We start from the raw sequence: 14,754 nt of genomic DNA on the forward strand, positions 1-14,754 counted from the left end.
AAAAAAAAAAAAAGCTCCTCCATGCAAACCCCCAGGGTTCCCTCTGTGCCACCCGAACCAGGGGAAAAGCAACTCACAGCCTGCGTGATGGCAAAGACCTCCCAGCCGGAGCCCTGCAGTGAGACGAGCCTGGCTGCCAGCAGCTTCTTTCCTCCTGGGGCGTCCGGCTCGCTCTTAGAGCCCTGCAGTGAGACGAGCCTGGCTGCCAGTAGCTTCTTTCCTCCGGGGGCGTCCGGCTCGCTCTTCTCCAACACTTGGTAGACGCTGACCTGGGGAAGGCAGCAAAGGGTGGTTACCACCAGTGCATCCTGCCCGAGGGGAAAGACCCCGGACATAGGTACTGGGGAAAAAAAAAGGTGGGGAGATAGGGGAGTTGTCAGCTTGGATTTGTCACAACCCACAGGTGCCTTGGCTGGTGCGTGCACAAACCAGAATGATATTTAAGAACCCGCCATTGTTAAATCATTGTGATTCTCTGTGCAACGTGGCGACATTCGGTTGTATGGATTTCACAGAGCTGGACCAGGCTCCCACTGCAGGCGAGTGACTGCAGCGTGCCAGTGGCATCCTCGGGCACAGGCTGGGGCACATCCCTGTTCCCATCCCCATCCCCACCCCCATTTCCGTCCCCATCCCCATCCCTGTCCCCGGCTCATCCCCCTCCTCACCTGGCAGAAGTGGTGCCTTTTGGGCCCGTCGGTGGCCCTCGGCCAGAGGCGGAAGAGATGCAGCTCTGCTGTCAGGATCTTCTCGTTCTTGGCCACGCTGGAGAGGACGAAGAAGAACCGCATCTTCTCGCCGTGAGCTGGAGGGAAGGACGGGTTGAGAAGTGGAGCCAAACCACGGGCGGCACCTCTGCCAGCTGCGCTTGGCCCCTTCCCGCAGCCCTGTCCCCAGTACTGCAGGGACCCCCCCCCTTACTTTTATCCAAGAAGCTGCGGACCGTGTTGCCCTCCAGGATGTCGGGGTTCTTGGTGACACCATCCGCATTGGCGACGGTGTTGAATAGATCCACCATGTACTGGGGCGGCTGCTTGAAGTGAGCCGGGGGGGGTGGGGGGTCTTCCATGCCAAAGACTTCCAGGAGCCTCTTCAGTGCCTCAGCCCGCCTGCTCGCCGCACCAGCTGGACTCGGGCACGCTGGCTTGGCCAGGGCCAGCAGCAGCAGCACGGTCCCCAGCATGGCTCTGCTGTCCCTGCCCCAGCTCAACTCCCCCCTGCCTCCCCGACACTGCATTTACAACTCTGCTGTCCCTGCCCCAGCTCGACTCCCCCCTGCCTCCCCGTCGCTGCATTTATAACTCGCTGGAAAGATGGATTGGAGTCAAATATGCACAAGAGCAATCAGGAGGGTAAAGAGAGCTAATTGCCATGCTAACAAGGTGCAAAGCTGGGCTCCTAGGCGCCCTGCGCCAATTAGCCCCAGTACACAAGCAGGAGGGGAGGACGGCTCACCCCAGCACTCCCTGGGGCTGGCAGGGGACACGGGGGTCTGGGGCTGCGCAGCTCCTCGGCAAGGCCCTAGCTGGGCTGCGTTTGCTCTCTGTAGGAGACTAACTGGTTTTTAATGATGGCACTAATAGGACAAACAGGAGGACCTTTGTGTGGAGGAATGCACCCCTCCAAGAGCGGAGCGGGCTGGATGAGCCATCCCATCTCTGCCCTGCTGCAGCAGCTTGTGCTGCCCTGCGCCGCAGCCACTGCCAGGAGCGAGGAGCATCGGGGGGCTCGGTGTCACACCGGTGTCCCCATCCCATGTCCCTATCAAGCGCGCAGGGTGGGGTGCCCAGGTACCCTTCACGCAGCAGGGGCAGCCCAGGCTGCGTGTCCCCTATGCTCCCCACTGCAACGCCCGCGCAAAGGAGCCCGGCGAGCCGAGAGCACGGTGCAAAGTGGGTTTCCAGTGGAGAACCGGCAGCCCTGGGGGCTGCAGCTTCCTTCCACAGCACTGCCAGGCCCTGGGCTGCGGCAGTAACTCAGCAACAGGAGGAACCAAACCAAAATTAAGCTTTTTTTTTTTAAAAAAAAAAGCCAATTGGCTTCCTGGGGATTAAAAGGCATTTGCTGCTACTTCCTGAATGCTTGATATTAATGAAATATCACGAGAACCCTATGGACTCCAGATGAGGGGATAAAAGCCAATTCTTTTGCTCTTATTCCCCAAGCACAGAGAAACCGGGTTGGTGAAGGTGGATGTGTTGACACGGTACACTCGGACTCTTTACATTTGCTGTTTGTTTTAATGCCATATGACTGAAAGGAAGAAAATAGCATTATACAATACACATCAGAGCAGGATTAGAAAAGCCTGTTAGGTCTTACAGGGAACAGGGAAACCCCCTGTGAATGAGGCCCACCGGTACGGGCTCTGCGAGAGGCTTGGCCCGGGGAGGGGAAGGTGCAGGAGTGGAAGGTGCAGGAGTGGAGCCAGCACCATCCATCTGTCCATCTGCCGGCAGGGACCGAGCGGCGCTCCCCGGCCCCGCAGGCACCCGGCTGAAGCACTTCCAGGCCAACGTGACAGGAGACAAGCTGAAGGCTACTTGCCCAGTTGGTGTCTATAATTTATTCTAACCCAATGCTTGGTGGGTGAAAGGGCTGTTAATTACCCAGAACAGGCAGGGAGGCAATGACAGGCTTGAGTTAATTGATAGAGGAAACTATTCGTATCCTCTGGATCCTTTCCTTCCTCTTCCCAGCTCACCAGCAGCAGTGGCATGTCCTGCAGGATAACTGGGGCTGCCCGCAGAGGGGACATCCCTGCCCCAACATGCCTACCTACCTGTTTCCCTCTCCTCTCCGACTCCTGCTCCACGTTTTGTAAATGGGAGCAGCCGGGTCCGTGCAACCCCCAGCCCGTGCCAGACGGCCGCATCCCTCTGCACGCCGCATCCTCCTGGGATGCTTGGGCAGATGGAGGGGCCACGGAGCTGCACAGTGGAGCCCCAAGGAGCCGCGAATTGCCCATGATGTTTATTTTACAAGCTGCAAAACATTTTGTAGAGGGTTCATTTATACAGGCGCTGTTTAAAATAGCTTTTATTCAAAAAATAGCCTTCTCTCATTTACATATACTACAGACAGTCTGGCGGGGCTCTTGCAGGAGCCCCACCTGCAGCTCCCCAGCTCCGCTACCCCCTGCACTTGCACTGCCGGATGGCAACAACTGTGCGAACACGGTCTCGGCGGCTCCTGAACGTGTGTATGTCGTACCGGTGAGGGGCGCAGCGGTTGGAGGCAGCTTCTGCCCAAACCAGACATTTCTCTCCGCCTTGTGACACCCTGCAGTTAGAGACAAACCCAGTACATCCCCTGGCCCCCCACACCCCGGGGCCCTGCGTTTCATCACCTGGAAAAAGGGCAGATGCCCCGGACCAGGGTGGGGGAGAAGGGAGGCGGCTTTCTTCCGGCGGCATCTATTCCTTACTCCTGGTGTAACTCGGGGAACTGTCTCCTCCCTCTCTGCCTGTGCAAAGCAGGGGTTATTTCTTTCTTTGTGGTTTGATTTGCTTCCCTTTGCATTCACCACATTTTTGTATCTGCAAGCAACACAAAGCGCTGCCCCCCAGCCTGAAACAACTGTCTGGACCCACCCTGCCCCAGAGCATCCCCCTCCTCCTCCTCCCGCCCCACGGCATTACCAGCAGGCGGTGGGGGCAGGAATGGCACATCCCAGGCTGAAGAAAGCCACTGTCAGGACCCATCTGTGTCTGCTATCATGGGGGACCACAAGCTCTATTAACCAGCTGCCCAACGGGCCAAATTCAGTACCATCGTCGGCAGGTTGTTCTTTACCCCTTGAAGCAACGGAGCAGTGTGCTGCTGTAGCACCACTGCATACGCTGCTCTGCTTCAGCTTTGTCCCTACGTGGTTAGACACAGCCCAGAGGGTGAGCTGTGGGTGCTACCCAAAATCCACTCCTGTGTTACCCTCCCAGGTCCTGCCCCGGGAACAGCAGATGCATTGACTGAGAGGAATGGGAACAGCTCAAACCTGCCTCCGAACGTGTGCGGATGTGCCAGGGAACGAGAACGGCCAGATCCTGGCAGCTGTGCTTACCTAAGCAAGCAGGGATCCCCCGAGGAGCAGCTGCCCAAGCACCTTCCCACATCAATTTCCTGCAAAGATTTGCAAAACAAAGGCATGAAATTCCCCTGCAGCACCTCACTGGGGACACCCCAGGGGACCGGCCGGGGTCACTGCACCCTCCGTCCGCCCTCCATCCTCAGGCTGAACATACACCCCTGAGAAAGGGCAGCAGCGAGGCAAAGCTTGTAAGGAGAACTATTTTGGGGGCACACCAGTGTTTTTTTGAGTCAGAGGTCCCTGGGCACAACGGTATGTTGAAGTAGAGTCTCCACTGAACTGAGCTTAAGACATACTTAACGATTAAATAATTTTTAAAATAAATATCTCACTGCTCCCTTAATTATTTTTTAAAGAAATCCTCTCCCCAAAGAAAAGGCCATTTGTTACTTTATGGCACTGATACATACACAAATTAGTGGCAGTAAAACACATTTTATAGCATAAATGTGAGATTTTTACCACTATAGTTTGTTGCCAGGGCGTGCTTAGCTCTACCAGGGTGAAGCTGCCCATGTCAGAGCATCCACCTGGATGTTCAAACCCCACGTGTGGGCCCAGCGGCAAGCTGAGCCCACCAGAGAGGAGGCCAAGCCACAGGAAACCAACCTTGAGCCGTTCCTCCCTGTGTCCCGCAGAGGTGTGCACAATTTCATAGTAATATTCCACCTGGGAAACGCGATAGCATTTTTCCTTCATTTCGCAGTTCTCCAGCGTCCAAACCACCTCCCCACCTTGTGGGCTTTTGACTAGAGCAGTGTTGAACTTTGTGGGCACGCAGAAAAGTCCATCTGCAAGGAAACAAGAAGGAAACTTAATCTGGGGTTGCATCCGAGGCCACTATGGCTGCAGCACCTTCACCACGGGTCTGCCGTGCGGCACAGACGCAGCGTCAGGCTCCAGCGTCCAGCACCTGGCGTGAAAAGTGCTGTTTTCTGTGTGAGGGTCCCCAGTTCGAGAGTTTGGGGCTCATTCCTTCACCAGCTCAGAGCCTCAGCGATAGGTTTTGTTCCTCCATCTCATTTTCAGACCACAGGGCAAAGGGAGGTTATTCTGGGTGCAAATTGTGAATCCTGCACCTGACCCTGTGAAAGCCCCATCTCTGGGGAGACAGCCTGAGCTATTACACATTATCTTTGAGAAAAAAGGTCTTTGAACATAAAATATTCATGGCAGCGCTTTTTCAGAGACATGCTCTCACACCAGGGAGCTGGGGAACATTATTTAACATTTACTCATTCAGCATTTCTCTCTGGATTTGCCAGGGGGCTGTGCCCTGCACGGGCTTCTCAGATGCTGGAGTCAGTGTCACCAGCTCTCCCAGAGATATATTCCACCGGGCACCTCCAAAGGATTTGCTTTGGGCCGGGCTCTCAGCTCTCCATGCAAGCAGACAAGCTGGCCGGGGCTGAGGTGATGGAGGCAGCATCTCCCCACGTCAGCACAAGTTATTACATCTGCCCTACCCGCGTCGTGGGACAGAGGAAGGCTGGAACAAGAGGGGAGGAAAGGGGAGACAGGCAATGGCCCCGGCTCTGGGGGCACAGGACCAAGTCCTGCTTTGCCTTTTCTTTCCCTATTCAAGCTTTAACTCAATGAACAATCCCCAGGGCAAAAAAAAGTTATGTTTGGATTTGACATACCTAGTCTGATTGTTAAGGAAGCCATGCAGAGAGCAGGGCGAAGGGGGGCTTTGGGTGGACATGCCGAAAGCCCACGTCTTCGCTGCCATGTCACCTCCAGGCCAGGACATGCTGCCTCCGAGGCAGGTCCCGGTTGGCCCAGGCAGGGGCTCGGCAGCTCGAGAAGAGAGACAGAGGCTCCTCCAGCAATAACTCATGTCCAGTTGGAAGGAAACAGACACAGACTGTCCTGCCTGGCTCAGTTTGAATGTATGTTCTGCATAGAAAGAGACAGTTTATCTGCTAAACCTCCCAGCTTTTCTCTCCCTCACCAAGTAAATTAGGATTAAAATCTCCACTTCATGAGTTAGAGGAGGGGACGAAAGGTGACTAAGCTGATGGCTAAGTCAGTCTTGGGTTTTGGCTCTAAACAGGACCTAGTCCCAGCCCTTGGGTGCAGGTCCTTCAGGGTTTGTGTTTGGTTCCTGGCTTTAAAATGGTTGTGAGAGTTTCCTGCTCCCTCCCAGCTACTTCATCAGCTGCTGGAGGAGATTTCTTTGTTCCAGGATGGGGCTGTGTTTTCAGGGAGGGGAAAAGTGTTTTCTGAAAGCAAATCTCTCTGCTTAAGAGGGGGACACAAGATGACAACCAATTTCTGGAAGCCAGTATTTCTGGGTGAGATTTTAACATCCTTCTCCAGGCCCCCTGCTCCTCTGATGTTGCCAGTCTTTAACACGACACTGAAACTGTCAGCCTGACTTTACAGGGGAAAATCCAGAAGGAAAGTGCCGAGACCTGCTCTAGGGCAGAGGCAAAGCTGGGGGCAAGTCCACATTTCCCAGCCCTGGGCCATTATCACTGAATGAGCCGCCGTCCATTAGCCACCCCAGGGACAACAGCATTGTCCAGCACCTTCCAGTCACACGTCTGGGAAGTAAATGCTGATTCTCCCACCTCTGGAAAAAAGCACTTCACACTGCCTAATTTTCTTTTCCACTTGCTGTGTCTTGCAGCTGGATTACACATGCTGCAGGGCTGCGGGAGCGCTGATGCCTGTGTGCGGACCCTCCTCCAGCTCTCGGAGGATGGGATGCACATCCACAAGCAGAGTCCCTTGGGGTTTTGCTTTCTCCGCCACCCATCTGACTTCCCCAGCTCCTCTAGCTCAGGCCCCTTCGCTGCTTTTCAAGCTCACGTTAGGACTCGCATTGGTCTCTGTCCCTCTCTAGTGGCTGTTGTATGGCCATGTCACAGGAGCTGCCGGGAAGGTTTTAACAGGATGGTTTTAGATGCAGAAATGCCAATAAAATGACATCAAATTCCAGGAGAACTGATTTTATCAAGCAGTTGTGGAAAATCATTTCAACACGACTTTCCATTCTGACAAAACCAGATCAGTTCATCTTCACTGATGTGATGCTCGCATTATTTTATGTGTGAACTCACAAGACAGCACACCAGTTCAGGATGAACCAGTTCAGCTTTATCGCAGTGGAAGGTTTTGACCTCTCTGGAATCACTCCCTTTCCGAGTGATTTTTGAAACATCAGTATAGTTCACTGGTGCTGAGATGAAAGGGCATTTCAGAGCGTCAGAAAGGAAGCTCCATGTTTTAGGTTGCTAAGCGGTCTGTTTTCAGTAGAGCTTTTATCATCAGGTTGGTTTTCTTGCTTTGAATGGGGGGTTGGAGCAGAGACCCCCGAGGTCCCTCCCAGCCTGGGTTACTCTGATTCTATGATCTCTGGTTAGAGGACACTTCCCTGTAACACGAGGCGGTTGTATTTCCATCCTCACACCATGCACAGGGGCAGAGAATTACCATTTCACCTGCAAACCCGTGCTGTAAGGGCCCAGCAACAGAAGGGAAGAGAAAACCCAAACCCCTACAGTGTAAAATACAATCCCATTCCCACCTAAGGCAAAGAGGGTTTGCGTAGCAGACCGGAGCATTGTTATATCACGCTCTGAACTCTGACGTCGGTGCTGGTCACACAGAGGGGCTTGTCCCCCTATTCCTGGAGGGAGGGGAGCTCTCCATCGTTCCCATACCTGCACTGTAGGTCGGGTCAGAGCATTTCCCCACGTCAACTGTGACCTCCCAGGGAGAGTCTGGAAAGAAGGTTTTCAGAGCTGGGAGACGGAGACATTCCTCGGGGCACGTGCTGCAGTGACAGCTGTCGACCACCTCCACCTCCCGAACGCCTTCCAAGAGCAGGAGCCGCTCCACGTGCAGGTGGGCAGGCTCACAGCAGGAACCCGCAGGGCAGGAATGTGGGGCTCCCGGCTGCGGCGGCGAGTCGGGGCGCCTGACCTGCAGCTTCACAGAACAGGGCAAGTGGCATATACACTGGTAAACACAGGTCACGGAGAACAGCTTCCAGCATCAGCTCCCTAATAAAAACCTCTTCTGACCTAGAACTGACTCAGCTTTTACTCCTTTCTCCCTGCACGGTAGCACTGCGTTGTTCTGGTGCTGCTCTTCCCAGTAACACCCTGATATCAAAACTGTTCATTCCCCAAAACCCTGCTACAATCAGCTGAACCGTACTGGCTAAAGCAGTCCTCGTTTCACCCCAGGCTCCTGATCTGGACGGTCGGCATGATGACAGCTCTGGGGCATGAATGCGGACCTGCCTACCTGGAAGATGTTGCACCAGCAGTGCCACAGTGGTGACAACAGTGGGACAAGTGGCAACAAGATTTTTCACAGTTACAGCCTCCCAAGTGAACACTCACGTGCAGCACCCTGCAGAGCTTGTTTCCATTCCCTCTCCAGCATTAGTTATCCTGGTGGAGATGGGACTTTAGGCAATGTCGGCTCTCCTGGGATAAGGAGAGCATCACAGCCTGTGCATAGCTGTGTCCCCAAATGTGTAGACTCCTTCTAGTCCCTCCTAGGAGTGACACATGGCATTGATAAGGGAATGACATAAGCACCTCAAAGGCCAGATATTCATCATGAAATCACGGGTCCTGCCAGTTTTGCTCAACCAGGCAGAAAAAGGCCTCCAACCCCTCTACATATGGGACACCAGCTCTCATGTACAGCAGATGTGGCTGAAAGAGTTGGTCTCGCTGCTGGGCTGGGGGAGGGCAGAAATACGCTTGGATGCTGCCTGGAGCAGCTGGGGAGGTGCTGTGATAGCCCTTCAGCTGAACTCTGGCCCTTCCTCTGCCACGAGGTATCCAGCATTGCCAGATAGTTTCCATTTTTCTGGCCTGCATATTCCACTGCTTGCTGGCTAAGGGAGGACAAGAGGCTCAGTGATGGGTTTTCTGCAATGCAGAAGGCAAGAACAGGTATTTTAAAACATGTATAAAAATCACAGCCCCAGGCACCAGTGTATGACCTTCACCCAGACCCAACCGCTCCTGCAATGGGGATGACACAAACACTTTTCTCACCTTCTTGCTTCTAAGGAAATCGAGCATGGAGGAGTGTCTGGAGAGCCCCAGGAGGCCAGGGTGCGGGCAGCTGATCCGCTGGGACAGGCAGCTGGACTGGCACTTTCCAACGTCCACGCTGACAGGACCGCCAGAGACATCTGTGAAAGACAAGATTGACAAAAGGATTACTCCTCACTATTTGCATGATGCTGGGGAAGCCCAACCTCAAACCACGGCCAAGTATGACACAAACACTGAACAAAAAGACATGGTCCACCCCTGGGGAGGAGATTCCTTCAGCCTGAGCTCCTGCAGAAATCCCAGAGAGAAAGCCCTTCACTACCGCTGCGCATGCGTCTACTGTGCAGACCAGAAGTAAAACATTTCATAATAGACTGGTAAGTGCACTACAGAATAAAAAGAATGCAATTAAAAATTCACTGAACAGTAGGTTTTACATTCTTTAGTGAGCTCATGAAAGATGGGGTGAGAATAGATGGATACATTGATTAGCAAAGGGAAAATGCGAACGCTCAGCTGTCACTGAACTGCAGACCTTGAACGTACTGAACAAGCCTGAGCACCCAGCGGATTCAGGGCAGAAAGAGAAACCCAGCTCTCCTTGCCTAGAGCCCGACGAACCTGTTCATGGAGCTGCTTGAGCTGAAAACAAATCTGCTTCCCCCCCGCCCCCCAAATCCCAGTTTCACAGCTCCCCAAACCTGTTGCATTGCCACATTAGCACTACAGGCAGAGGATGGGAAGGTGGGAATGGGTGTAGGAACAGGGGAGACACGGGACCACGGCATCCAGGTTTAGATTGGCTTACTCTGCTGTATTTTGAGTTTGCAAAGTATCAGTGGTTATTGGCTAATGGCTGTTTCTTCTGGAAATCCTTCTAAAATGAGCTATTTTTCCCCAATAGTGCTGTCCATACTCAAAGGGTTGATTGATGCAAATCCTCATTTCATCATGTGATAGGGAAGAAAACTGGCCTTAAAAGCACTCACTGAGTAGTTCAACACCGCTATAAATCATTTGCTTTAACCTGCTGGAGTTGTAGACCCAGTGTGTGCCGCTAAGCTTTAATTCTGCATTGATTTAAAAACTGATCTTCAGTGTCAGTGCGAGAGACAGCCACCATCACCATGCTGCACGACACCAGGAAACATGTAGGGCCATTTTAAACTCACATTTGGGTTATAGCTGCTGTTAGCTGCCTGAGGATTTCTTTGCAAGTGAGCAATGCAAGTGAGCCAGGTAGCAATTTGCAGTGTATTAGCATCCCTGTGGATGCTCCTCACTCACAGAAGGGCGCAGACAGCTGGTCACTTTGCAAAGGACACTTTGCCAGCTGAAGACACCGTTAACCCCTGCTCTCCCATCCCCACAGCCATACAGGCCATGTTTATTATTTTTATCGCTATCTATTACTATTTTCACCATTATTTACTCTTCTAAAGTTGTTTCCTCTGGAGATGACAAGCTGTCACTGCTTGTGACAGTTCTTAATTTGGATATGATCATTTTATAATGCCTACCGTTCACATAAGAACCTGATATTTTGCAAACACTAAAGGCTGAATTTGTACAAGTACTGCTCTCATGCACTGAAAAAAAACCCTAAGAAACTTCAGATTTTCAGCCATACAGTTTAAAGCTGTTTTCACATATCTGTGCTAAAATCATCTGAAGCTCATTTTATGTAGCCTTACTGCCACTGCAAGGGGAACTGAGACTAACGGCTACTCCTAAAGGCCACAGACTTTTATCTGGTGAACAGATGGAGCTATTTCCTACTTTCTCTGCACAGTAAAGTCAGGACACCCTGTTGTCTTGCTGACAGCCCTTCCAATGTTAATCCCAGGAACCAAAATTCCATGGTAGTCCTGAACTTAGGCAGTACCACACAGAGGCAAACACAGAATTCAAACACAGAATTCAACCATGTTGCAGCACACTGGTACAGAAAATGAAGCCTCTTTCATGCAGATGAACAGACCTAGGGGCCAGGCTACTCATCAGTTCCTATTCTACAAAACATGCTTTAAGCATTGGATTATCTGGGCGATGAGTCCCCAGCGTATTTCTGTCCTTAATCCCCTAAGGGAAAAGTCACTAGGTTAACTTCAACATACAGAAACATCTGAGGGATGATGGGCGGGATGTGAGTGGGGAAGCTTAAAGGATCCAGGTTTCTTGCAGATGAGGGGGGAACTCACCATGCCCGACGTGGAGGAAATGGCTCTGCCTCCTGCAGCAGCCCCTCTCTGCGAACAGGTTCCCTTGCTCGTCCTCTCTGCTGATGGTTCCAGCACCTGCAGTCACAAACCACCAAGCCCAGCATTACCCCAGTTATAATTCATCACCTTTCCTGCTTGAGCTGGGAGGAGGCACTGAGCACCGAGCACAAGTCCCCAGCCAGCTGCCGTCTTGAACCAAATGGCTTCAGCATAAGGAAGAGATTTAGTGTAGTTATAAATGCACGTGACCCATTTGACCTCTCAGACCTGGCTAGTTGGGCTAAACACCCCGATTAATTACTCCAAGAAAAGGCTGTGTTTAGCAGTGTTTTAGCGTAGGACATCAATCCCCTGCTGTCTTCTACTTCCACATTACTGCAGTGCGAGCTCGGGTAAAAGGAGTCATCTCACACAGCACAAAGCAGCTCACAGGCACCAAACTCCCCGAAGATTTCTGCACAGCAGCTTCCTCCGAGACAAACCCTGAGTTACTTGCCGAGTGCAGACAATCCTCCATGCTGTTCACAGTGAAGCACTGTAGAAAACATACACCGTGCCCATACAGAAGCATCAGAGACGAACGAAGCCCGCGCACAGCCTCGCACCACACCCCCGCACAAGCCCTTTTCTCTCCTATGCATGAGGCCAAAGCAGCGCCAAAGACAATGAGAAGGAAAAAGGAACTTACTGGCAAAGATGGGAGCATGCAAGAGCCCTGCAAAGACGACTACAGCTAGTGGGTCCTGCATACTGCACCTTGGGAAACACAAAAAGGTCTCCAGCGTCTCCGATACTTATACTGAGCCCTCCCTCAGCAGGCGAGAAGGTGAACAGCTCAGAGACAAATGGGTTTGCATATCGCCAGCAAACATCTCCGGACTGTGATCTGATCAAACACCTAAGCAGCCTGGGCAGTGACGGCATCTCTCCCACAACATGTCTATGGGATCAGGCTTTGAGCAAACTTCAAAGTGTTTCTTGAGAGCAACTGGTTTTGCTCTCAGCCTGGGGAAGCTCCCTTGGGGGTCTTTGTTCTTACCACCACTTTCAAACTAATTAAGTTTGTGGTGACTTGGAGTCACTTTCAAGTCCCCTCATTTGAAAGGAACATGCATCCTTCATCCTCACTCATCGCATTCAATGGCCTTTTTATCTAGGGACAACCCTCTTTTGTCCCTCCGCAACACCAAAACTGAGACAAAGCTGGCTCTTCAATAAAGATGGCAACATGGTAGGACTCAGCCACATCAGCAATGACAGCATGTTCCCCACAACTACACGGAGAGGCCTGCAGCTCTGTTTTTACCTCTTTTCAGTGTGACTGAGCCCTGGAGCCAAGAGGAGGCATCTTTCTTTCTAGCTTGTTAAATACATGTAGGAAAGTACTAGTCTCCCAAGTCCTGGAAACAGTAGGGGCACAGATAGCACTTGCGTGCTGTAAGGGTCTTCCACAGACACGCCGGCTGAGGGCAGCAGTATGTCCTGAACACTGGCTGCACGTGGCCCTTAATTACAGAAGTTAGGATCTCTGCACCGATTTGGCCAAGTGCATGTGGCAGGGACTAGATCAAATTCCCAGAGAATTTTTTTTTTTTGCCAGATTCAGGAATGAGAGCGCACAAGAGGACAGTGATGGCAACGTAATGCATCTGACACCACTCTGGCATTCAAAATAGGGTTTTGGGTGGGGGGTTTTGGCTACAATTACTTACAGGTGCAGCAATCACAGAAATTTATGGAAGCTGTACACCCCTAGGAACAAGCCAAGTCTCCCTGGAGCTCACACATAGTTCCTGGAGGACAGCTGGGCTTCACTGGGATAGATGCCTTTAGGAAACAATTAGCAAAAGCAAAATGCTATTAGAAGACATCCTTTCCAAACTATGCCATTTACCACAGTGCTACCACCATCCCCTTTGTCCCAGCAGCACGGAGGAGAAATCAGGACAGTTGTTCAACAACAACAAAAAAATTTAATTGTGTTTGGCCAAGAAACAAACATATACAAAGAAAAATACATCTCCATTAAAAAAAAAAAAAAAATCCACCATGCCTGGGCATCTGAACGAGCCACCCTCTATTCACAGCTTTGTGGTGCTGCAGAGTACCTGGAGAGGCAGGGACCACTACTCTGAGCAACTGCCGTGTGACCTGGCCAAAGCTGGAGAGCAGTCTGCACCATGGTGGCAGGGCACAGTTAAGTGACATACAAAATATTTATGAAAAAATATGCATTTTAAATAAAGAACTTAAAACAACTTAAACTTTATACAAAATATTATGGTTGCCATTTCAGTGTCTCAATTCTAGGAACTATTTTCGAACTCTCAACGTCCTCTTTTCCACCCCACATCCAACTCTGCAGTCTCTTTCTCCACAGAGCTCCGTCTCTGTCCAACTTAGTCCAAAGTACCTAAAAATGGAAAAAAAAAAAAAAATAGTCTCAGGAATCAGAAATGCAGTTATGTGAACAAATGAAACTTGTTTACAAGCTGCCAAAGGAATATGCAGTAACTTTTTAAAGTTTAAGCAAATCACACACGACTAAAAACAAATCTAGCTAAAAAGTATTGTACGTGTCTCAGGGTCATCTTGATTTGTGTTTCACCTCTCAGAGAGGGACATAACAAGTTACATTATTAATTATTAAAGATGTGGAAACAGACGGCTCTGCAAATGATTAAGTTCTTTCTTTCCCAAGAAGATTACAGAAAATATTGAAACCAAGTGAAACCAAGTAGAAACTCACCTTCCAAAAAAGCGAATTCATCAATAGCTTCAATGGCATTATCTGCAAAGCAAATTGAAAACAATTAACATAGATAAACTGACTCCATATTTGCATCTGCTTCAAATAGCAGCATCTGAAATTACATCACAGTACAGTGACCAATTTCAAAGAGGTTTACTTGTTTTGGAGCTGGTGTGTGAAATTATTAGCATAGTATTTGGTACAAGAGAAGTTTTTCTCTCCCATCTTCAGAGAAAGAAAGAGAAGCACCTATGATTGCTTCATCACACCAGGACAGGTAGAAAAGTCCTCCATCCTAGCAACCCTTTGCTAAGGATAGCACAGAATATGCTCTCATACCCAGGTCTTTTCTCTGCAGAGTTTTCCTTTTTCCTTGCTGAGCGTACACGTAAGCATCTTTGGCTATGGTTTCAACAAACAACTCCTGCAAAGCAAAAACAAGAGAGTTTCACACAGGGGATGAGAGAGGGAAGAGAAGAATAACCTGAGGAAAGGAAAGGTCCTACAAGACTTCAGGAAGAAACCAGAATTTCCATCTTAACATTTCCCCTTTCCAATAAATGGCTCTGAAAATAACAAATGAGACTGTTGGACAGTGATGCAGATGAGAAGTAACAAGGGAGGAGAAAAGGCCGAGAGTGTATTGCACAGAGATGGTTCCTC

General features: G+C 50.8%; 2 protein-coding genes and 1 long non-coding RNA gene across 3 annotated transcripts in view; all 3 read right to left on the bottom strand.

Annotated features, from left to right (window-relative positions):
• Positions 1–1,183, bottom strand: part of LOC103897080 (bone morphogenetic protein 2-like) — a 2,593-nt gene extending 1,410 nt beyond the window's left edge. Inside the window, 4 exon segments of the mRNA XM_009277047.2 lie at positions 78–129; positions 199–269; positions 669–805; positions 922–1,183. Of these exon segments, the coding sequence (XP_009275322.1) occupies positions 78–129; positions 199–269; positions 669–805; positions 922–1,183 (522 nt within the window).
• A 1,948-nt stretch (positions 1,184–3,131) lies between these two features.
• Positions 3,132–12,088, bottom strand: LOC103897107. The gene is made up of 7 exons (XM_009277075.1): positions 12,028–12,088; positions 11,319–11,414; positions 9,115–9,254; positions 7,759–8,026; positions 4,697–4,878; positions 4,061–4,119; positions 3,132–3,282 (listed from the first exon to the last, which is right to left on the bottom strand). The coding sequence occupies exons 1-7, from the start codon at positions 12,086–12,088 to the stop codon at positions 3,132–3,134; spliced, it is 957 nt and encodes a 318-aa protein (XP_009275350.1).
• Positions 12,089–13,300: 1,212 nt separating this feature from the next.
• LOC103897081 lies at positions 13,301–14,516 on the bottom strand. The gene is made up of 3 exons (XR_657464.1): positions 14,431–14,516; positions 14,089–14,130; positions 13,301–13,752 (listed from the first exon to the last, which is right to left on the bottom strand). It is a non-coding gene; the product is annotated as an uncharacterized LOC103897081 (long non-coding RNA).
• Positions 14,517–14,754: the final 238 nt, after the last annotated feature.

The sequence above is a fragment of the Aptenodytes forsteri genome, unplaced genomic scaffold, assembly GCF_000699145.1.
Source record: "Aptenodytes forsteri isolate BGI_AS27 unplaced genomic scaffold, ASM69914v1 Scaffold274, whole genome shotgun sequence".
Classification (NCBI taxonomy): Eukaryota; Metazoa; Chordata; class Aves; order Sphenisciformes; family Spheniscidae; genus Aptenodytes; species Aptenodytes forsteri.

Coding starts and splice junctions, on each gene's coding strand:
- LOC103897107 (XM_009277075.1), bottom strand. CDS start 12,088: ATGCAGGACCCACTAGCTGTAGTCGTCTTTGCAGGGCTCTTGCATGCT. Junction 11,415..12,027: donor GCATGCTCCCATCTTTGCCA/GTAAGTTCCTTT, acceptor TTGTGACTGCAG/GTGCTGGAACCATCAGCAGA. Junction 8,027..9,114: donor ATTTCCTTAGAAGCAAGAAG/GTGAGAAAAGTG, acceptor TGTTCTGTGAAG/CTGCAGGTCAGGCGCCCCGA.